At 35.5% G+C, this 24,008-nt stretch overlaps 3 protein-coding genes across 10 annotated transcripts in view; 2 read left to right on the top strand and 1 right to left on the bottom strand.

Moving 5' to 3' along the window:
* Positions 1–421: 421 nt before the first annotated feature.
* Positions 422–5,706, top strand: BORCS7 (BLOC-1 related complex subunit 7). 7 transcript variants are annotated; one of them, XM_087343455.1, is made up of 5 exons: positions 422–578; positions 1,438–1,500; positions 1,990–2,209; positions 2,470–2,560; positions 4,909–5,706. In XM_087343455.1, exons 1-3 carry the CDS (start codon positions 441–443, stop codon positions 2,104–2,106), a joined length of 318 nt encoding a protein of 105 aa, XP_087199581.1. In that variant the 5' UTR covers positions 422–440; the 3' UTR covers positions 2,107–2,209; positions 2,470–2,560; positions 4,909–5,706. The 7 variants fall into 7 exon arrangements, with proteins under 7 accessions (XP_087199581.1, XP_087199580.1, XP_087199578.1 ...); XM_087343454.1 differs by having other exon boundaries at positions 2,470–3,088; XM_087343452.1 differs by having other exon boundaries at positions 2,470–3,191; positions 3,230–5,706.
* Positions 4,496–12,171, bottom strand: LOC110828021 (uncharacterized). Its single transcript, XM_087343448.1, has 3 exons — positions 11,899–12,171; positions 5,727–7,458; positions 4,496–4,826 (listed from the first exon to the last, which is right to left on the bottom strand). The coding sequence occupies exons 2-3, from the start codon at positions 6,099–6,101 to the stop codon at positions 4,767–4,769; spliced, it is 435 nt and encodes a 144-aa protein (XP_087199574.1). The 5' UTR covers positions 6,102–7,458; positions 11,899–12,171; the 3' UTR covers positions 4,496–4,766.
* Positions 12,172–12,206: 35 nt separating this feature from the next.
* Positions 12,207–24,008, top strand: part of LOC110828013 (serine/threonine-protein kinase Sgk1) — a 38,655-nt gene continuing 26,853 nt past the window's right edge. Inside the window, exons 1-3 of one of the 2 annotated variants that reach the window (XM_022060258.2) lie at positions 12,207–12,353; positions 18,064–18,182; positions 21,107–21,202. In XM_022060258.2, coding sequence (XP_021915950.1) covers positions 18,126–18,182; positions 21,107–21,202 — 153 coding nt within the window. In that variant the 5' untranslated portion in view covers positions 12,207–12,353; positions 18,064–18,125. Of the gene's footprint in view, positions 12,354–15,478; positions 15,607–18,063; positions 18,183–21,106; positions 21,203–24,008 lie in introns of those variants that run through there. The other variant, XM_022060269.2, reaches the window with a different exon arrangement.

The following is a 24,008-nucleotide window of genomic DNA, read 5'->3' as shown; positions in this document are numbered from 1 at the left end:
ATAAAAAAATAATGCGAAAATGTTCTTTGGTATGTGATTTAATCCTGAAGAAAACCATTGGCAATGGCATTGATTTGGCGTACGTATTAAAGGATGTGAAATGCTTTGAATTCATAACTATTGAGTGCACAAATGCAAGACGCCTCGTTCGCTCCTGTCTTGGAGAATATTTTTCTTTGGAAACCGTGACAGCAAGACGTAGGTGAAACCATTTACAAGCGGAATGAAAAACACTTTGATTGCATAATGCTATATAGTTTTTCTTCGATGACATGTTCTACATCCTTAACTTGTCAGTGCTCTTAATCATGCTTCGAATTCACATTTTATACCAATGTCTGGTATGTAGTATGTGGCACCTGTATCTTGCATCAGCCATCTATAACACGATGAGTCACACTTTAATAGTTCGCAGGTATGTGTTATCTGTGGTTTGCATTATGGCGTCTGCTTCAAGTACCAGTGCTAGAAGTCTGTTTGTAGATTCGAAATTACGGCTTGCAGATCGAGTACAAGTGAATGTCAATAACATAGCGTCAGTGGCGAGGCAAATACAACGTGGAGCAAGGTCAAATGAGGTGGGCGTATAGTAATTCATATTTTTTATTTCAAGAATATCACCGAATGACATTTCGACTTGTGAGTTTCGTGGTTTTTCAATTTCCACTAGTCAGATGTTAGGATATTACAGTTAAGTCTAATATTAGAGGATTTATATCTTGTGTAGTTTATTTTCAGACTCTACTATCAATTTATTGTAATGCATGCGTTTAGCTTCTTTAATGACTTGAGATAAAATTTTGCAATATTTTCTATAGTGTTGCTTCAATAGTTGGTTATTACTGGACCTGCTACTTAGGTAAAGAGCTCGCTTACATTTGCATGATGTTTTGATTCCTTTAGTTATCCTTTAGTATTCCTTTAATCATAAAATAATCACAGACAAGTATGTCGGTTAACGTTTCTTCGCCGAATCGGTTATTTAACATAATAGCGTAGTAGTACAGTACTTTAAAATTACATATTCACACGTTCCGTCAACGTTAAAATAACTGCTTCAGCAACAGACTGAATTGAATTCCGTGAAGCACAGTAACCAAACGTGTAAGATTAACCGAATGATTAAAGGCACGTGTTGAACCTTGTTTCATAAAGAAAGTGGGCTATTCTTTGAAAAGCCTAATATACAACCGACTTTTGAAAAAATTTCCAGCACCATAGAGTGTGTGAGTGGGTGGCAGGAAAAGTAGGATGTTTCGTTTATTTACCACATCAGCCAGTTGCAATTGTTTATGTGCTTTTGTGGATGGCATTATGTAAGCATGCCCATGTTCGGTACATTTGGCACAGTTCTTAATGCCATGCGTGACAGCATCCATTTGAATTTAGTATCTTGACTGCATAGTGTTTATTATTTCTTCTGTAACTGTGTTGCAGGTATTGATGCATGCAGCAAGGAACTTTGCTTTACAAGAACATGCTATTGAAAATACAGAATCTGTAAGTCTTCTTTGTATTTGTATTCATTTGATATTTTTCAGTCCATTTGTAGGTTTACAATTTTCATTGTGTTTAAAATTTTGTGAAGTCATTTTAATCAAAGTGGAGAATTTCATGTGTGTGTGTGTGCAAGAGAGATAGTGACAGAATTGTAGTTGTGAAATTGAATGCATCTTTTATTCTATAAATTGTGATACTGTAAAGATGCAGTTTTTATATGATTGAGTTTTCTGAAACTATTTTATCTAGCAGAAAATGTTTCTGCCATAATACTTGGTACTAGTAGCTCTTTCACTGAGAGAAAAGTGACTGAAGCTTGAAGGTGACTGCTCACTTCAGTGCAGTGCTGAGGTTGAGAATGAATGAAACTTTACTCTCACTCCCCTATGTCTTCATGGCATATTTCTTACAGATGCACACACCGTTACCATTTGTTATTAAGCCTGCAATTGAAATAAGTTTATTCTAATTAGTTACTCTCCACTACAGAACCTAAAGAAACTGCAGCTGATATCAGCTCACCTTGGATTTCAGCAGGAATCATTATTAAAGAGTGCATTATTGGTGGAAGAAGTGAAAGAGCAAGTTCGTGCCATGCAACGTTAACATTTCATTTGTTGTACTCTTTAACTGCATTGTGTATCACCTGAAATGGTTTAACATGATTCTGTAAGATGTATTTGGAGCTCAATGAGAAGGATATTGAGAGGTAATAACAGATGATTGAAAATGCTATTATTTATTTTTGCATAGTTACTACATCACATCAGTGAATAATAAATATACTGAGCTATGTAGATAGCATAATGTGTATAGAGTGGCTTAGAATTGAAGATCCACTCAACCCAGTGGTCTGGTAGTTAGTATTAGTGAATGTCCTCACTATCATTCCAGTGATTACATGTTTATAGTTTGTAGAAGTATTTGATTTGTTTCTACAAGTATTGTATATGTATGTGCTCCAATAAGGCAGATTTAAAATCCAGTTTCTGGAGAGGATGTCATAAGATATGTCAGCCCATAGTCATACCTTTTCTGTGAAAATTTGGTTCATGAAACTGTGAGTACTCCATTTTAACTTAGTCAAGTTCACATGTATTGGTTTTCACTGGTACAATGTAGAGGTCTGCATGGGCCAAAATGTTATAATTTGAGCCAGCCTGAGAAGCATTTGGCCTGAGCCTGAAGTTTGCCTTTAGATGTGGTACTTGCACTCCACCTAATCCCAATTTCCTTTTAATTCCAACCTGAATGAAGCCCAGTCTACTCAGAATCTGCCCTGACCATCATGCCATTAATGCATAAATGCCAATAATCCTTGAATGAAGATTTCCGTCTTCTGGGTTGTTGCGCTGTGAGAACCTCAAGTCTTACAATCCTTGAATGAATTATTTAACAATGCTGTAAGAACATCTGATATTATTTTGGTGTTTTAGGAACAGTACAAAAATATCTGGTGCCAAGTTTGAATTGGCATTTTCTTGAACTGTTTCTGGGAGGGTGCAGCTACAAAAATCCCCAAGAAAATCAAGTTGGTGGGATTTTGTTTCTGGAGCCTGACTGTGTCATGAGCATGAGATGAGTATAAGTATGAATAACTTTTTCTTTGGGGAGAGAGAGAGAGAGAGACGATTGCTCTGAGAAAGTTCAAAATGTTTTATATCACGTTTGATTAATATCATTTTAACCAGGCCTGGCCTGGATCCAAATATTCGTGCTACCAGGCCAGGTTAGGCTGAAGCCTGAGTGCCAGGCCTGGGCCTGTTCAGACCTCTAGCACAATGGAAAGTTTAGTTATGGGTTCAGTTTCAATGATATGAAAGCTTCCTCTTCTGTTAGTTTAGCAGACACAGTATGAATTTCATTGAGACTTTGGAAACATGTTAATTATACTAGTTCCTTGATATATATCAGATTACAAACATAACAGGACTGTCAGGGTTCTAAAAAAGAGATGGTAGATGGCAGTAGCATTATCTTAGCACTAGCATATTAATAGGAAATTTGCATAAAGTTGTACATTTCATATGATTTTGGGTAATTATGATATATTGATGTATCATTATAAATCCTAACTAAAGCACAAACCTAACTCAATAAAAATTAAACTTGTGTAATATATGAAGATGGCTATCTTCTGGGTTATTGTGTCATGGAGGCAGCAAGCACCTCAGAAACACTGGTAAACTTCTACTAGACTACATAGTGCAACAACCAAGAAGACAGCCATATTTGTACTTGCCACCATGAGAACACAAAGTCTCATTTGTGTAACATAACTTACAGCCAGACCCAGTGTGGTGACTTTTGTTGTACTGTGCATGAATTTATGAATTTTTTTCTGCCATACCGAAACCCAAACTAAATCAGCAAAATCACTGACCTAAACCAATGAAAACTAAACATACCTGTTATAAGTTTTACCCAAATCAAATATGCTTAATTTTATTTCACATCATTTAAATTCCAAATAAAGCACTAATGTAAGGTGCCTTAATCAAAACTATCTTACATAACATACCTTCCTTCTGAACCATTTGTCTCAAAATTTCAGAATGTATAACCATACCTCACCATCTGATCTATTCAAATTTTCCACCACTTAAAATATCCCATACTGACTGAAGTTCATATTACAAAACCAAAGGACCATAAGTGGGTCAAAAGTTGGCTAGGTATACCAAAACATTCTCACATAAATTTGTTGAATGAAATTTGGTTAGAGTCGATGGACTGAATAACTATGTGCGAATGGATGAGGACACATACTTGGAGCTAAACTTAGTTTCTCCAGTTATCGGGAAGGAAGACATTGTAATGAGAACAGCAATTTCTCCACATTAATGGTTGTGTGCTACCCTAAGGTTTCTGGCTTCTTGAAGGAACTATTAGGATTTAAAGTTTTCAGTGGCAATTTCAGCACAGGCACTAGGGAAAGTTATTCCAGAAATGTGCACAGCAATTTACAAGGTTCTTCAAAAAGAATACTGCAAGGTAAGTCATAAATATTTATTCAAATATCTGCAATTATAGAACAAAAATATTTATTGAAATATTAGTTCTGCAAGGCAGTGTTAGATGTGGGTGCTGGAAGGTATTCATTCATTCGGTGTAAAATGCTGAAAGTTCTTCAGCAATATGTGCACCGTAGTTGGAGTATGCTGGCCGACTCTGCAGCCTCTCTGCTACCAAGTTCAGTACCATGTCCTGCTTATTGGTATGCTGAATCTTCCTCTTTCTGCCATCTCTAGACAATGTGCTGCTACCTAATGAAATAGGCGTGACAGCGGCTGCGATGCAGCTGCATTGTTGCTTTCGATTTCTTCCTGAAATATACATGTTAATGAACTTTTCTTTTATGAAACAAAATCCAACAGAATATACATCTAATACACTTTTCTTTTACAGTTTCCTGAATCGGAGAATGAATGGAAAGAATTTGGGTTGTAATTTGAGAAAAGACTACAATTTCCAATCTGTCGGCACAGACGATGGGAAACACATTTGAATTGTTCTCCCACCTGGAAGTGGGTCATATTTTTGGAATTACAAAGGATTTCACAATGTAGTTCTGATGGTAGTCACTAATAGCAATTATGAGTTAATATTATTTGATGTTGGAACTAACGGAAGCATTTCAGATGGTGATGTTATCAACAATACAACATTTTACAAAGCATTAGTGGAAGGTAAATTGAAATTACCACCTGAAAACAACAACAATCTTCCTCCATACGTTTTCATTGGTGATGAAAATATTTTTTGAAATCGTACAGTGAAAAGGAGTAGAAGCATGACTGCTTACATTTCAGTTAAGCAGTGCTAGGTGAATTATAGAAAATGTAATTGGAATCCTGGCCAACTGGTTTCGAGTGTTTCATACAGCACTTGGGGTATCATTAGATAATGCTGAATCCATGAGTGTTTGAGCCGTGCATAACTTTTTACGCAAAAAATACCCCAGTTCTTACTGCGACTTTCTCAGTAATGATAATGATTAAGCAAATTCAAGTAGTTAAGACACAGAGGACATAATAGATACAGCAGTAAATAAGGTAAACAAGTGCGAGAGTTATTTCTGGAATATTTTAAAAACAATTGACTTTTGCAGCGAGAAAAGTGTCCCCATTGAAAATTGGGGTTTTTAATCTGGATAGCTACATGTTATAATAAGTTGCCTGAAAATATATATTTGTTTGCTACCAATATGATTTGTTTATGCTTACCCCATTCTCCTCTTCTGTACAACTCTCAACAATCGGCATGTTGGATATGCTGCCTCTAGGGATTTCCAGGTCATGTGGAAATACCCAAGAGATGGTTCCTATACTTCTCAGCTTGCACTGCTTTTTTTTTACACTGTGCCACTTTCTTAAGCTCTTTCTGTAAGAATTGCGTATATTGTTGATATTCTTTGCTACGGTATCCTTTGTTGCAATACAATCCATTTTTTGCATTTTTCCAACAAGCTTAAACATGCAGTTTATCAATTGTTTGCTTGAGTACTGCTTGCTTTTTATGTTGTACAAACAAGGCAGAGACCTGTAAAACTCAATGAATTCGGAGATGAATTCATGAGGCCAGGATCTCAAATCATCCATCACGCCAATAATGTTAATCACAAAACAAACAATTCTGTATAGTGCTGTGCTGACTGAGATGACTAAATGCTACAAGTCTTACCTCTACCTTTGTCTTTGCCCACACATGTTACGACTTGTAAACATCTGTGTAAACCTCCAGGTAAAAAAATAAAGCGACTGCAGATTTATCGGAGGCTCGATTTCCGGCCAAACCTTCTGGCAAAATTAACCACGCTCCGGTTTGCCTTCCCAGACGTAAGCCTTCCAGTAACTTGTAGCATGTATGGCCACCCTTACATTCTTGATTTACTGAATATCCCTTTATCAACTTCATGATGACATGATTGTGAATAATGAATTTAGAAGGATATGGAAGGAAGTTTAATGACCTACTACAAGATACTACTGCAGTATTTTTTTTTTTGAATATCATGAAAAATGGTGATGTCATCCTGTCTACAGTTGAGAATTCAACCCAACGTCAGTCACATAAGTAAGTGTTAATCTCTTTCTGCACACTCACTGTTTTCTGTTTTGGGTTTATTTCATATTAACAATTTTATCTTTGTCAGTGTAACTCATTACTTCACCACTATTATCTCTATGATAACTAAATGATATGTCTGGCCTAGATCTACTAAAGTCCAAGCAAAGGCTCAGAAAACTGACATGAAACCTACATCCAACAGTAGTTAACTGCGTCACTTGAACCAGTGATGCGCAAACGGTGTCCTGAGGTCATCTGGGTGTGCAATGAAATTCTCACCTTGTATTATAATTATAACCATAACGAGATACATAATTGTTTGTTTTCTGCTCTGTCTTAGTTTTCATTTTCTTCATTATTGTCGGGCTGATGATCTACTGAATGGAATTGGAAAGTAACCCAACCACTTTGCAGCAAAACATATGTACCCACACTTTACTTTTATTGCTACTTTAGGTATTTTTCTGTGAAGAGAGGTGACAGTAAATGGGAACCACATAGCAATTAAATGGATTATCATTATCAGTCCAGCTTTCAGTGTATAAAGTTGGTGACCCATCAGAATTCAAATCCATGATGGGTTTTCTTGGGAAAGAAAATCTTGAGGTAGTTTCCCATTGCTTTCCTTAAGGCTTGTTTTAGGCTGCCCCTAACTTGGGGAACAGACGCCTTTTGCAACCGCCCCTAACCTGGAGAACAGACGCTAGATGATGGATTTCAGTGGCATATCCTCCACTGAGGGGACCAGCACCCCACCTAAAGGGGCTTCTCCGCCTGAAGCCGTTGGTCCCCTTAGAGAGTCTGGTTATTTACCGCTGCCTGACACTCGGCGTCGAGTTGCTGGCTGTATGGTCTACTCAGTTACCATAGCGGGGTGACCCAGTCAGACTGTTTAAATGGATTATAGATTTTTATAATAGGATAATTATTGATGTCTAGTTTTATTTTAAATCTAATATTTTCTCTGCTCACATCTACTGTTTGTAAATGACGGTCATATTCTATATGCAGTGGGATCTTTGGGTCGCAGGAAACATTTGGATACTGTAAAATAATTACAAACAAAATATGAATAAATATCTTTAGGTTTTAATGATTACACATAGTTAATAAATTTTGGATTAAACAACATGTATGAATGTGTTTTAATTTATTTCAAATAAGAAGTTGTCACGGCCAATCAATGTCATAAACCATGTAACACACCCCCCCCCCCCGCACAATATAAAAAATGGGACTGGTGTGCCACCATGACTCTTCAACAATATTTAGTGTGCCACGAGTGTAGAAAGGTTGCCCAACACTGACTTAAACCATCAGGCAAACAGCTTCGGAAAGGCACCTTGAACAGTGGGAAAAAGAATGTGGAACTAAGAAGCCACACCTCATACTATCTGATTTAATGCAAAATATCTTTAAAAAATTCGAGTGGACCAAAGGCACCAACTGTAATTTAGCCTTAAATTTTATTAGAGGACATGGCAACCTTTTCACTACTGCTTGCCACATTGGCCATTTACATCTTTTCAAGGACTGCAAAAAAAAAAAAAAAGTGTCATGGACAGTAAGAGAAACTGGTGATTGTATTTCCCCACACAACTGAGATCATAATAATCTCTCAATAAGCCTCTAATGTACTAATTTTTAAAAAGTAAAAGCATACCTGACATCATGAAAGAAAGTTCAGAATGTTATGTAAGATGTATTTCAAAAGAATAAACTTATACTTCCAAATAAATACTCTGTGTTATTGTTATTTAATGAATTAAATTATTTTTATTTTTAAAATGTACATCCCTCAAAATGAAAACTATTAATCACGCTGGAATTGCCGAGTGCAGGAAGGCATAAAGCATGAAATTCAGTTAGTCACCAGTGGTATAATATACAGTAAAATCTCTCTAAGTTGGACACTTGGGGTTCCACGAAAATGACCAACTTACAAAGGTGTCCAAGATAGAGGGAAAGAGAAAAATCAGATTGTGGTCTAATGAAAGTATAATCTATTTACTTACATACACTAACTGCTGTAGGCTTACTTTAATTAAGAATTAATTAATAGTATTAATAATAATCTTTTGAAGCCCACTCCCATGCATTGCACATTAAACCCCAGCCTCAATAAAGTTAATTCCACCAATTTTTGCTTCCCCATCGCAAAAAGAAAAATTCCATTTCTGTTAACACACAGTCTAAACTCAAATGCAAGCACAGTACTGAGAAGTTAACACTGTGTCTTCTGCAATACTGTAGTCCAGTTAAGGGTTCAGCAAAAGAATAGTTAGTCCATAATATAATCCTCCAGAGAGGAGGTACTCATCAGTCAGAAATTCCAAATATGTAACTGAAAACGTTTCTCTGAAAAGCTACTGAAGCTAAGTGCATGAACCTGTCCAACTTACAACAAAAGGGGTGTTCAAGCTATAGGGTATTGTGGACATGTAAAATTATAGGATATTCGCAGGTTCCAATTGAAAGTGTCCAATTTGAGGGGTTTTACTGTATATACCAAATCTCTAGCCATTCTCTATTTATTAAATGTGTCCAAACAGATGTCTGTTGTGATGACATCAGATTAGGCAAGGTTTAATTGGGAAAGGTCAGATGAATGTTGTACAGAGGATGTGTAATGACCAAGCCAAGGATGTACAACATGTCATAGCACAAATACAATACTTGTTTCTATTACAAATATAGATTACATAGCTATGACAGTAATTTAAAGTCAGCTACAGTATTACAAAAATAAAAATACAAAGAAAGCATGTCCACTATTGCTTACATGTATTATATAATAGCTGAGAATTTCTTGTTGAGCAACCATCATGATCACATAAGCAAGTGTAGAAGTTATACAGTAAAACCCCCCTAGTTGGACACCCCTATATCCTGGACACGCCTCTATATTGGACACTTTTAATTGGAACCGGCGGACATCCTATAATTTTACATATCCACAATACCCTATATCTTGGACACCCCTTTATCCTGGAACTTGGTCACCCCTTTTGTTGTAAGTTGGACAGGTTCATGCACTTAACTTCAATGCTTTTATGGGAAACGTTTACAGTTAGTATTTTGTTGCTTTGAATTTATGACTTATGAATGCCTTCTACCTGAGGATTACCTTATGGTTGAAGGTGTGAGACATTGAGCACATTGGAATGCAGCGAAAGTGTATAGTTATTCTTTTGTTGAACCCTTTACTGGAGTTTTAACTATATCAGTACTGTGCTTGCAACTGAGTTAAACAGTGTTAACAGAAATTGGAATGGCATGCTTTCGCTCATAACCAACAAGGAATGGTTGAAACTTTATTCGGATTGTGACGAAAATTCAAAAAGGGATGGCAAATTGCAAGATAAAAGCAAAACAGCAGTGTCTTGTGATGGACTTTTTTACAAGAAATAAGTGACATCATATGTTGAGCTACTGCCATAAGTACAATTAAAAAAAATACATTCTGAACATCTGTGCAACCAAGAGAGTGGGTTTCAAAAGATTATTATTATTGTCATTAAAAATTATTCTTAATTCAAGCAAGCCTACAGTAGTTAGATTATGTAAGTAAATAGGTTACATTGTCTGTAAACGTAAAGTATTGGTGTCCTTCACTCTTAGCTTATCCATGCAAGTTTAATTTAGTGAAAACAAAATTTGTAAAAATCTAATTTACCCTTTTGATTTTTCTTATCAATAATTTCCTTTTTGGGAAGGGCTCCATAATACTTTACAATTACCACATTGTAATTACACCACAATTTGAAAGGATAATTTTCCCTCTATCCTGGACACCTCTAAGTTGGACACATTATCGTGGAACCCCAAGTGTCCAAGTTAGAGAGGTTTGACTGTATATGGTGTGAGTTTGGAGTAGTCACCTGTGGAATAACATCCATACCAAATTTCATTATAATCTTCCAAAATTCATACAAACGGAATGGTGAATGTCTGGTTTGATCTAGTTTGCGCAACTTTGTATGTAAGCATCGTGTTGTGGTTTTTTCAATTAGGATTAATAGTTACTGACATTTCCAACAGTAAAACATCAAATCATTCACAGTGCACTTAATCTATACAGTTAATGTAGGCAAAACATCATTATGATATTATCATTTGTAGTGGATAACATCAAAATTTTTTAAACTAATTCAGATATTCACAATATAAGAACAAGATACAGATACAACCTTCATGTGCCAAATTCTAACCTCAGTAAATACCAAAAAGGAATTTCATTAAATAATCTTCCACCTACTATCAAAAGTTTCAATCATGATATAAAAATGTTTAAGCCAGCGTTAAAAGAGTATCTCCTATCTTACTCCTACTCAGTAGATGAATTTACATCACCCAAAAAGTCTGAACTATTATAAATATGTGTGATAATGGTGATGGTTTCTCATAAATATTTTGCTGTAATACTGTAGTTCAAAAAAATCTGTAAATAGCTGTTATATCGTTGTATTTATATTTGTACTAGAAACAAGTACTGTATTTGTGCTTTGACCTGTTCTACATCCTTGGCTTAGGCCTATGAAGGATCTATGGAATGTAAATAAATTCTATTCCAAGGTATATTAATAAAAGAACTGAGGAAGTAGAAACAATTATATTATCCCTAAACTAAGTTCAGAGTGTTTTGCTATGAGGACATTAGAAATAGAAACTTCAAAATTGGTCAACTTTGCTTCCATTCTATTATGTCATGGAATAATATTCTGGGAAAATTCAACAGACAGAAAAAAAAGTATTTTATGTCCAAAAGAAAATCACTAGAATGGCAGGCATTAAAATGTGTCTCTTTTAAGGAGCTTAATACTCTCCCTCTGGCCTGCAAAATATTCTTATTTTCATTATTATTTGCTGTGGACATGGAAAATTTTCAAGCAAACTCAGATGTGCACAATATAAATACAAAATGCAGACATAACCTACATGTGTCCAATGCTAACCTCAGCAAATATGAAAAAGAAGTTTACTACACTGGAATTAAATTATTCAATGATTTTCCTCCTACTATAAAAAGTTTAAATCATGACTTAAAAGTATTTAAGGCAGTATCTATTATCTCACTCCTACACAGGAGAAGAATTTACTTTAAACAATTTTCTGTTATTGTAAATAAATAAACGTATATAATGATCATTCCTTGATGTAATTATTTTACTCTAACACTGTACTATTTCAGATATATCCGTAAATAGCTGTTAAAACTTTGTATTTAATCTACTGTATTGTATTTGTATTGTGACATATTCTACATCCTTGGCTTTGGCCTATGAAGGATCTATGGAATGTAAATAAATGTATTTTATTGTACATAACCTCATAGGTAGGATATGTATGTCTCATAGCGCCATAGGTTCAGGTTATAATCTGTGAAGATGACCAAAATCGACTTCTTACGAGACTAAAAGATGGCTGTTTGTTATTTAAATTACATATTTAAATTTACGAGGATTTAACATAAATAACGGGCACATGATACTAATTTTAACTTTACTTTGCGCCACTATCCACAACATGTCGATAACGAAGTCCTCTGTTGTAGAAGACAAATATGGTCGCTCTATAACTGAATGCGCTCTACTAACCCGACTGAGACAATGAAGTTACCAAAATGCAAATGTATGAGAGAGTAAGGTCACTACTGTGGTAAACAAAGCAGGTCATGTGTGTGTGTGTGTGTTGTAATATGGCTGTGGTATTGTGTTCTTGTCATTTCCAGCTGTGATATAAGTAAGTTATGTGATATGAGGAAGACAGCTTTTAAAAAACAGGTACGATTAATTTAATGGAAGACATTGTATAATTTACAGAATTTATGAAATGTATTTTGCTAATTGTAGATCATTTATTCCTTCCCCGATAAGATTGAAAGGGCGTGATTTGATGTGATCTGAATCATTGTCTGGTTTATTAGCAATTCATATCATTGTTGTATCCGATTGCATATGTCAGATTATTCTTTATCGACATCTCCTGCTCTTCTGTTACTGTGCTGCTGCTTCTTGGATAAACAGGACTGCATAAGTCTTAAACTGCATTTATACATATCTGTTCTAAAGGCTTCTGACGATGGTGTAATACAATGTGGATTGTTGAGTTTTTGGCCTTTGTATTTCGATTAGCTCATTCAGACGCACCCCACACAGTAGGTGCCCTTCCCCTTCACCACACCTGAACACGAGAGCAGATCCAGCCCTCGAAACATTTTATAAATGTACATCAGACAATGGACAAGGTCCAAAAACCCAACAATTCAAATTCCTTTTATACAGTTTTCCAATATCCGATTTTTCGTGTATAACATTGTTTTAAAATTCTTAGATTTTTTAAATTTAATTTCTGTAGGTAAGTAATTGGGAACAACAATAACAAATCAAAATGATATTCATGAGGAAGTTAGGAGGAGACTAAATTCTGGTAATGCTTGCTACTTATCAGTTCATAATATTTTGTCTTCCTGTCTGATTTCTAAGAACCTGAAGATTAAAGTATACAAAACAATAATTCTGCCTGTTGTTTTGTATGGGTGCGAAACATGATCTTTTACTCTGAGGGAGGAACACAGATTGCAGGTGTTTGAGAATAAGGTGTTGAGGAAGATGTTTGGGCCTAGGAGAGACAAGGATGGGGTATGGAGAAAACTGCATAATGATGAGCTTAAAAATTTGTATTCCTTCCCCTAATATTGTCAGGGTGATTAAGTCAAGAAAAATGAGATGGGTGGGTCATGTGGCACGCATGGATTGAGCAAGATGTGTTCACCGGGTATTGGTTGGGAAGTCTGAGGGGAAGAGACCTCTGGCGAGACCTAGACGTAGATGGGAGGATAATCTCAGGTGGAATCTATTGGAGATAGGAGTTAAAGGAGACTGGAGTTTGTTGGCCCAGGACAGGGACTGGTGGAGGGCTTTGGTTAATTCGGTGATGAACCTTTGGGTTCCATAAGCCATCTAATTAGTTAGTAGGTAAGTAATACCTGTTTGATGTATTGTCATCATGATTGCATAGTATACTGAATAAACCAGGAAGTAGTATATTAAGTGTTTTGGTATTGCAGTCATGTCTTATACAGTGTCTTTACATAACCACTCTAAATTTAAATTAGTAAATATAACATAAAAATTGTTGCAGTTAATTGAATATCTGCCACAGCATCCAGACTCTTGCTTCTCACTGTGCAGACTTAGGTTCAGTCCCAGGTGACTTCAAGTGGGGTTTGTGGTTGATGAAGTGGCACTAGAGCAGGTTCTTCTGTTTCCTTCTGATCAAGTAGTACATTATTCTTGATTCTAAAATTAGGGGCTTTATCTCTGACCCAGCATTTGCCTGGTCTTAAAGTAAAGGCACTTTTTATGGTAAATGATTAATTGCATTTCAAAGTGATGTAATATTTTTCTGTGTGTAGGGTTGTAGGCCCAAATGGGGATAACTTTTGTAAGAGTGTGAAAGGTGTTAGATATGAGTAATATCTTGTTTTATGGAGGTGGCTTCTGGTTCATCATATCTGATATTATATCCTACACTTGAAGGAATAGGAAAGGAGCTCAGGAATTATTTTTTTGCAGTTCTAGAATAGGTAGGTCCCCTTTTCTTTGTCATATGAGGAAATGGTTTATTGATGACAAGCTGGCTCTAAATTTAGATAAAAGAAAATAAGGATATTTACAACAAATAATTCACCACATTATGCTTTAAGTATTGGTTGTAATGGAAAGTATATAGAAGAGTCAATAAATGAAATTTCTGGGTTTGCAATTTTATAACCATATAAATTAGATAAATTGTATTTATAAAGTGATTCCTGAGTTAAGTGGAGAATTTTGTGCAGTTCTATTTTTCATGTCAGCAACAATGACACTCAAATCACTCTAAATGAAGTATGGAATAATTTTGGGGGGTAATTCATCTAACAGAAAAATATATTCAGTTTACCAAAACAAATGGGTATTTTAATGTCTGGTGTTCTGAAATGTTCTTCATTGTAATGAGCATTAATTTATTTTTAAAGCAGGATATAGAACATAAATCACACAATATTTATGAACAGATTTTGTAAAATGTTGTTTTGTTGAAATGTGCTCATGAACAGTTTTTGGTTAGCCAGTGAGAAACCAAAGCCTCCTATCCTGAATTATTCATTGGATTCCTTATTCATTCCAGGAAATTAATGAGATACAAGCTTCCTGTTCTTTCTTGAACTCTGATAAGACCACTGATTATGATGTTAAGAATTTAAGTTAGGTTTGTACGGTATTGAGTGACTTTCAGAAACAGATAATTATGAGTAAAATGGAATGAGATTATGATGTATAGTGAACTGGAAATGATGGGTGAGAGAGCAGTCATGGTCTGTGTCATTGTACTATCCTGGCATTCATCTGGGAGACCTGTAGAAAACCATGAATCCGTGGTAATCAAACAATCTCTCCCTATCAACATACCCCCATAATAGGATTCATATTATTTAAAATGAACTCTTTAGATTTGTTTAAAATTCACTTAATCTTATTACATTCTCATATTTTCCATACATTTCCATTACCAAAGTACAGTTGGGAGTCCTAGGAGAATTAAATTAAAATGGATCTTAAAGAACTAGGATGTCAGGGTATGCCTTAGATTCAGCTGGCAGGATATGATTCAGTGGCAGGATTAACCGAGTGACCATTCAAACTCTGAAGAAGGAATCTGCATTGTGGAGTTACTAAATTCTATGATTTTTTCTGGTAGTTTTTTCAGTACATTATATTAGCATCTATTTTAAAGAGAAGAATATAATGTTAAGTTATCAAACTGACATTTAAATTAAGATATACTTCTTATTTTTTGTGAATGTTGTTCTGGGATGTGATGCCATGTGGACTTGTAAGTCGATACCAGTGTTTCAGAGAAACATTCACTCTCCATGTTCAGGGTTGAAGTGGGGGTTGATGGGAAGTTGATCGTTTGTATGGTGTCAGAAGACCATCCAGAATCCAGGATTGAGTAGGAGATGTTCTGGGCCAATAGGGAGTCTTTATGCAGGTAAACAGAAAGAAGAGTTGTGTTATAAGAGAGAGAATGTAAAGCCAGTCCAGGCCAGGAGATTAGGGTAGGGTTCAAGAAGGACACTTCAAGAATCCAAAAGCCAGATGAGACAGAACTATAAATGGGCGAAAAAATGGTAGTCAGGGGGATGAAGAAGATAGCAGACAATGGATGGGTGGATCAGGGATTTAGAAGGGTGGACAGATTGAGAAATAGAAGGTAGAAGAGTGAGAGGAGAGTGGTTTTTGGTAAGAATGGGGAATAACAAAGGATAGCAAGATATAAATGGGGCAGGCAAATTTTTAAAACAAGCCTTGGGGGACATTTATTAAGGGACCATGATCAGGAGAGGGATGAAGAGTGGTGTGTTCTGTGTTTTTGGCAAGAGCCTATGTATGTTTCTTCATGTTGTGGATGAGAGGTTCCCATGACTTGCTTAGGGAGAAGCCATCCAACCTGTTCATATTTTTGGTTTGGAGCTCAGTTTTTTCACTTCTCTGATGATATAACCCGTGTATCTGTACCTCTTGAGCAGAATACTGGTGTTCTGCATCTTGATGCAGTGGTCCAGGTTTGTGGTATGTTCAGCCACAACAGACTTACCAGGATGGTAGAGGTGGATGTGCTGGTGATTCTCTGTGATTGACACTTTGTCTCAATTGAATATCCAGTTTGTCCAGTATACACTTACCATATTCACACAGAATGCTGCATACACGTAGTGTTATTGGAGTCATCCTTGATTGGCCAAGAAAGTTAAGAGACCTTTCTTTAAGGGAGGCCCACCATCTTGATGTTTCTTGACAGTACCCTGCTGGTGTGATTGAAGGTGGTGCCAAGAAAGGGCAAAAACATCACCAAACTAAAATCTTTTCTGCATGGCAGTGAGACTCATTTAAGTGGATTCATGGCATCGAGAATCAGTTTATATAATGTCTAGGCTATGGACTGCAGGGCTGGAGTGTGACTCCTGGCCAGGGGTTTTCACATATTCACACATCCATATTGGCTCTGAGGCCTACCCAGCCTCATATTCAGAGGGTACTGCAGGTTTTTCCAAGGGCTAAAGCAGCAGGGTCATGAAGCTGATCACTTATTTCTACCTAGTGTCGAGGTTAAAATTGTGTGGAGGCTTAGTTTTTCTTGCCAAACACCCCCCCCCCCCCCCCCCCCCCAAGTTCCAATCTGCAGTCATTTCAGCCACTCCCAACAGAACATAATTGTAAACTAGAGAGTGAAAATACTCTCACAATTAGAGTACCAGATAGAAACATCTCTAGTGTCGGTATTCAGTAACTCTCTTTTATATTCTTTGAAGTTTAGTTCATAGTTTTAGCACTGATAAAGTATCACTACTTGGCATTATTATCTTTTAGTCAGAATGGTTACTTAATTAGTAAATAAATATAATTGTGTTATAGTTTGAAATGTGAATATCAGATGGTTTATTTGGTATCAGATGCTATTATATTTATATATGATCATAGGATTGCATGCCTTTGTTTGTGTTCTTAAATTTTTTATGATTGTGTATGTCCTTTTTCTTTAGCCAGAGGGTAGGCGTGTTACTATACTGTATAAGGTGTGGGCTTGGTTTATGTTATCTTATCAGTTGTTTCATCAACCAACCAGAGGCTGACATTGGCTTCACTGTTATCATTTGCAGCTAGGTGATAAGTGTTATAAAATTGGAACTTGTCATGCATGTACAGTCTGTAGGAATATCTCTTTACAGTTAACACCTGTGTGAGTGTTAAAAACACTTCTGTTAGTTTCAGTTTAGTTTGTATGTGTTGTATTTCAGTGTAAATATAAAGTTAAGTTCACAATAATTTGTGTTGGTCTTTAGGTTGTTATTGAAGATGGACTAGATGGATAGAGTGAACAGTTATTTCATGATTCATTTATTCTTTAAAATATTTTTATTTTCAATTCTTCAACATTGGTTTATAAAACATGTTTACAATAGTAACCTTGGACTTATAGTAAGGAAGCAACTGTAATTTTATGTTGTTAAAAATGGCAGCAGTGTGAATTCATAAGTGATTATGTGTGGGTGTTTTATCAGCTCTGTACCGTTTTTGGAATTTTGTGGATGTGACATTATGACAAGCTTGTTACATAACACATACTTGACTAGAGAGTGTATTCCTACAGTTCTGTAGTGGGATCTTTCAAATTGTAACTTTACCTTAAAATGCAGTGTTATGTCTTGTAACAAGTTTTCCTTTTGTGCATGTTGAAACAATATTTGAGTTTATTATGATGTGTGTTTGAACTATTCATGTCAACCTTTGTGTTGGTGAATGTAATACACATACAGAGATACCGTTTGAATCATAACAATGTTAATTAAGACAAACAAGAGAGTTCTTAAATTTGTGGTATATATTTGAGGCCAAACATCTACAATGTGTTGCATCAATATGAAGCATTGGTGTTCTGCATTGACAGCCTTGTGTGAGCCAGTGAAGTTTGGACGAGGAGGTGTGAAGGGTGAGCACCCAGCTGTTGTCATGACAACAGTGAGTGTAGAGAACACAGAGACATGGGAGCATCACAAGAAATTCACGGTGAGTGTCTGTGTTGATTGGTTGATTGATTGATTGATTCTTAGGTTATTTAATAATATGTTTTAACTTCAGAGGTTTATTAATGTCAAGTGAACTGGGAAAATGTTTATGAATAGCAAATGTAGTGTATGGGGATTTGGAAACAGGCAGTCATGGCCTATTTTAAGGTCCCATGTGAACATTTGCCTGAAGATACTGAGGATAACCACAGAAATCTCAGAAATAATGTCTGTGCTGAATAGAAGTCTTGAACAATATACCATCCTGCTCTATATCATCATGTTTTGTCAAAATCATTATACACTGATTCTGTTCTTGGGTTACATAATGACATTTGTTTTAGCAGCTTGTGTTAATACTATAGTGTTGAATTATAGGATGATTATGTGAAATTTAAACCCAGGATCTTGTGAATAAGGATCAAGCATGCAAACTACTCAAGAACTCATTATTTTACAGCAATATGTATAGTATTCTGAAAACTACATTTTTCTTATGGATGCACTTAAAGTATGTTGGATTAAGTTTAATTAAGGGTTGCTGCATGTCATGCTGTGAAGGTGTATGGGTAAAATATAAGGTGGGAAGAGAGGCTCCTTTCACGTTGATCTTGGCAAGAGGACATGAAACATCTCTGGTTGGTAAAGCAGTAACAAATCTGATTCTCATTCTAAAATTATTCGGTTTATATTTCAGCTAGAAACAAATTCTCCTGGCTTTTTTTTTTTTGTGGTTTTCCTCGGTTTTTTTGAAGAAGGCGTTGATGACCACTTCCGTATTCGTAATTTGTAATCATTCTGTTATATCCTGTTTTATAAGCTCACTGGTTGTTAGAGCATCATAAAGTAAAAGAATAATGAGCTAACCACTCATGACAGAGTGAGTCAGTGGTATTATTCTTTTGCCAACTCAGTCCATTTGTTTACTGTATACATATAATCAAGCAGTATTCACCTTATAAAAATGTCTCTCCAGCATATGTTTTGACTCAAAGGTTTTATCTTCAGGTCAAAGTTTTATAAATATGAATTAATCTTTGTCTTCAGTAATATGTAGTCTTGTGTCTTTGATTTACATTGTTATTGTGTGTTGCTTAAAGTATTCATTTATTGGTATATTCATGAATATGGAAGGCATTGTACATGTGAGATGCTTCAGTAGAAATTTCTGGCATTGATAAGGAATGTTGAAGGTAGATATCTTGAATTTTATCCTTTATCCTACTTCATAAGCAGAGTTGGGCTTATCATATCATCATATTTGTGTGTACTTTCCACTGATAACTTTTCAAACAATTGACTCATTTTCATAAAACTTGGTATGAACATCATTTCATCAGAGGTCACAACATTCATTTGTTTTAATTCCCAGTTATCTGCAGATCTAAGGCAGTTATACAATTGGAGACATGGGAGCAAAACTACTGCTGTTGAGGATAGGGTCCAAAGTTTTGTATAATGTTTAAGCTTCAAAATATGCAGCTTTTGTTTTGGTGTTTTCTTTGAAAAATTGCATGGCTGCTGTGGAAAACCTGTGCTTATTAAAACATTTGATTGTTATAATTTATGAACTACTATCAGCTAGGCATATAAATTTTTTTATGTGGTTGGAATATAAATAACCTCTAGAATTCATATCAACTTTTGAGTGGGAGGATATGAATTACAAACATAGATGTTTTACACACCATCATCAGACTTCAGACTTTATTGTTAAATACACTTTACTTTAGTTTATATTTGGCCAATATTAATTTTACTTTACGTGAAACTCAAATAGAACTTTCCTGGTTTTCTGAAAAATTACTCATTATACCACAAAAAGTCATTTTTAATTATGTGAGTTCAGTTTTAATAGCTGTGCCTTGAAAGAATGAATTATAGTGCATAATATTAATTTCATAAAGATCTGCAGCTTTTATTTAGAACATTTTATGGTATAATATATATTTAATAAAAATAAGGAAAAATAATTTGTTTTTGCTTATTGTGGTTATATTTACTACAATTTTGTCTGCAATAATAAATTTAATCTATAACATAAGACCAATCAGATATTTTAAATTGCATTTGGAAAGGTGTCTCTATTCCTAATTGGAATTTGGAATGCACCTTTCCACTCTTGATCACAGTTGGTATGTTTTTATTTTGTCATATTATTTGTAGAGGCAGTAGAGAAATGTGTTTAGTGATGTTTTCCTTTCTTTGTTAGGTTGGAAAACATAACCAGTGTAATGAAAGACTCAAGAATCTTTCATCAACTTCAGTTCCTATGAAAGCTTCACTTTATGCATAACCAGTAGAAGTTTACTATGTAATATGGGAGGATTTTGTTGTGTGTATAATACACACAACTAACTAAAGTAAAAATAAATTCAGATTGTGGAATGTACATTTGCATCCATGTATTTATGTATTCCTTACAGTTTCCTATATGTTCTTTTCTAAAAGATATAAAAAATTCTTAAAGAAATCTTTTAAGGTGTCTGTAGAAAAGTTAAGCAAGAGCCATCAAGTACACTACACAGCACAGATCGCTGTGATGTGGTATGATGGCAGGTTGAATGTCTTATGATTAGTACAGCATAGAATGTAATGGTTTTAAACTAAATTGTGCTGTGATAGTACCTTAAAATAGGTACTATCCAAGTTTTGCCCTGTTTGGTATGTATTACTCTCTTGTAGCCCCTTGAAGTATAACTCACTAACTGGGTGGCTTACTCACTCACTCATTGACTATGGGATTTCTTAGCTTCCTTAGTAGATAAGTTATTTGATCATGAAACTCCAGTAATTAATTAATCATGTATGTAAATGAAACATGTACTTTGAGTCACATTGGTGGAGGTTCATGTAATAGCTTCAAGATGCTTTTATAAAAATTGTGGGAGTATTGATGTTTGTGTTGATTTATGTCTCTTGCAGGTTTACAAAGTGATGGTGACAAATGACAACCATAGTTGGTTCATATTCCGGCGGTATAATGAGTTCTACAAACTGTATGAGGTGCTCAAGAAACAGGTAAATGTTATACGGTTGTTTATTCTAAATTATATGGGCTATTATTTGTTACTGATATGGAGCAATAGTCAAGTGAATAGTAAACAAGATTGAAAAGGCATGCTATTTGGAGTAAACTAGCATTCCAGAGGTGTTCTTCATACCACACCACATAGGTCGTTCTTGTACTAATGTAATCCAAGTGTATTGTTCTGGTTAGGTGCCCATTGTCATTCTTGTAGTGTTGTTATACAGGTATTTGTTGCACAATGATGTCTTCTATTAATGACCTTGGATAGTTTTCCCCCTAATGTGGCCAATTAAATATATTTTATACATACATAAAGTAAAAGCAAAGCTGTCCCACTATAGGCCTTGTAGGTGCTTGGGGGAGATGATATAGCTCCTACTCATTCATGACCACGGCACTAGATGGGAGTGAGTGGTCAGCATCATGCCTCAGCTGCACTTTACCCCCAGGAAAGGACCTTGGTACCCATTGGATAGGAGGCTGGGTGGGCTCCAGAACCAGTCTGGGCAAAGAGGCTAGAGGAAAAAATCCTTTGCCCCAGTCGGGGATCACACCCCAGTCATCCAGTTCGTAGCCAGTCACTATACTGACTGAGCTATGCTGGATCACATTTTATACATACACACTATACATAATTTTGAAACTTATATTAGTGATTGATTGACCATTATTCTGTGTGCAGTAATACCAAAGTTTAGTCAGAATTTTAATGTGTACACTCATCAGTTCCAGGGACTTCCAGTTTTTTAATGTTGTGTTTATTTTATCTTCTGAACTATGTCTTTCACTGGTATAATCACAGTGCACATTTCATCAGAGGACTGCATGTCCAGGAGAGCAGCCATTTTAGCTAATGATTCACCATCATAAACAGTTACATGGTCATGTTACAGTACCATCAGAATTAAAGCACTCTCTGTGATACACCTCTAATTAATCTTGTAGATTTGCTTTTGAACAGCAGTCATAATTAGTAATCAGCATGATCCTGCATGTTAAAACCAAGCAACAATTGAACCTCCCTATCTTACCATCTGATTAATTCTGATAAAGAAATGTTAAATGTGAACATTGTGACAGCAGTGAAGAATAATGGCATTGATCTTAAAACAAATTCTCATGTCTTTTACTTGCTTTGACAGAACCGGTTTTTCAGAAGTGTGTTAAACTCCTGTTTCTTAAAGTCACTTCCATTCATGCATGAAGCAGTCCTTGAGAAGCTGATATTCACTCAGCTGACCAAGAAATTTCCTGTGTTTGAAGAAACCCTGAGGTCGATAACCATGTTTTTGGTCACTTACACAAAATTTTCTGACTAAATGTATGCATTTCTTATCTCCGTACAAGTAAATAATATTTAGTGTATTCTGCAGATTTTGGAAGCCCCCATTATGTAATTCTTACCTTTCTTCTCTGACAGTGTGTTGATTTGTTACTGTCATTTCCAGAAATTTTCAACGTGCCATATATTTAAAGGATTTTAGAGCACCTGATTGTGTCATTACAAATTAGGTGATGTGGAATAATGGTTATATAGCTTGACTGTTATTCACATATATCTGGTTTAAGTCGTAACCAGGGACATGTTATAAAATATTTTTGTTGTCTCCTTTCTCTCCTGGCAAACATATCATAATATTTTTAAATAGATCACAACTGTTTCCTCTTAAATTTCTTCTTATTCTTCTGGGATGTTGCATCATATAGTCTGGTAGAAACTGACTGACATTTCAGAAGTGCTTCTCACTGTGGAAACCCATGTTCATTTTAATGTATGTGGGTTTTTATGGTTAATGAAAGTGGCACTGGCTTTTCTTCAAGCACTTTTGCCATATTCTACCATGTTCCATATTTATTTATCACTGGCTGTGAGGTGTGTGATATGCCCAACCAGCCAGCATGTTATCACAGCCTCAGATCCCACTTGGCACTTTGCCATTGATCTGGCACTCAGCTGGAATCACCATAAATTATTAACTTCATTATATGTTTTTGCATAGACCAAGGCCGGTATGAAAGGAAGAACTAAAAGAGATAGAATAAGAAACAAAGAAATTAGAATCTAAAATTAAGAACTTTGGAAGACAAACAAATAACAGAATGATATGGTATGGATATATTATTGGACATTGGCATATATATATATTGCATTGCACTTGTACTGTTTATTTCCTTTATTCTTGAAATGTATGGTTCCATCTGAAACTACACTAACTGTTGTTCGCATTCAGAAAGGTATTTTTCATATATCGGTCTAGTCTATATATATATATATAAATAAAGTCTTTTGGAAAGTAGGATATGAGGTTTTCACGACAGTGAGTATGAAGATAGCTGTTTTCTGGGTTGTAGCGCTGTGTAGTCTGGTACAAGCTTACCAGTGTTTCAGAAGTCCTTGCTGCTTCCATCATCAGGGCAATGAGTCATTGCTGCAACCCAGAAAACAGCTGTCTTTGAAGTCTTTTGTAGTATGCCTCCTGACATCAAAGAATATAATTTCTCCACTTACCTTGATATTCCTTCATAACTGTCATTTTATTAATCTTCAAGGCAATTATTACACATTCAGTTCTTTCTCTGTACACATCCATAGAACAGGTTGAAAGCATTTAATATTGGCAATTATAATAGATGTAATGTGATAGAAGGAATTGAAGCCTGTCTAATGGGTCTGAAAGTAAAAGCCTTGCATAACTGTTACTGAGTGAATCCATAAACAAGACCTTCAATATGTATGAGGATGATGGTATCCCATACTAATGATGTGTACAGTCTGTGTCTAAAGTGAGTCACTGT

Source organism: Zootermopsis nevadensis, unplaced genomic scaffold (assembly GCF_977971745.1).
Source record: "Zootermopsis nevadensis isolate Lab colony 2312 unplaced genomic scaffold, Znev_1.0 Znev_ptg000006l, whole genome shotgun sequence".
NCBI classification, from domain to species: Eukaryota; Metazoa; Arthropoda; class Insecta; order Blattodea; family Termopsidae; genus Zootermopsis; species Zootermopsis nevadensis.
This window is presented reverse-complemented; position numbering and strand designations above follow the sequence as displayed.

Excerpts from the sequence above, each read along its gene's own strand:
- LOC110828021 (XM_087343448.1), bottom strand. The coding sequence starts at position 6,101 with ATGGATGATTTGAGATCCTGGCCTCATGAATTCATCTCCGAATTCATT. Across the intron at positions 4,827-5,726 it reads GTACAGAAGAGGAGAATGGG|GAAGAAATCGAAAGCAACAA; the intron begins GTAAGCATAAAC and ends TGTATATTTCAG.
- BORCS7 (XM_087343453.1), top strand. The coding sequence starts at position 441 with ATGGCGTCTGCTTCAAGTACCAGTGCTAGAAGTCTGTTTGTAGATTCG. Across the intron at positions 579-1,437 it reads GTGGAGCAAGGTCAAATGAG|GTATTGATGCATGCAGCAAG; the intron begins GTGGGCGTATAG and ends ACTGTGTTGCAG. Across the intron at positions 1,501-1,989 it reads CTATTGAAAATACAGAATCT|AACCTAAAGAAACTGCAGCT; the intron begins GTAAGTCTTCTT and ends TCTCCACTACAG.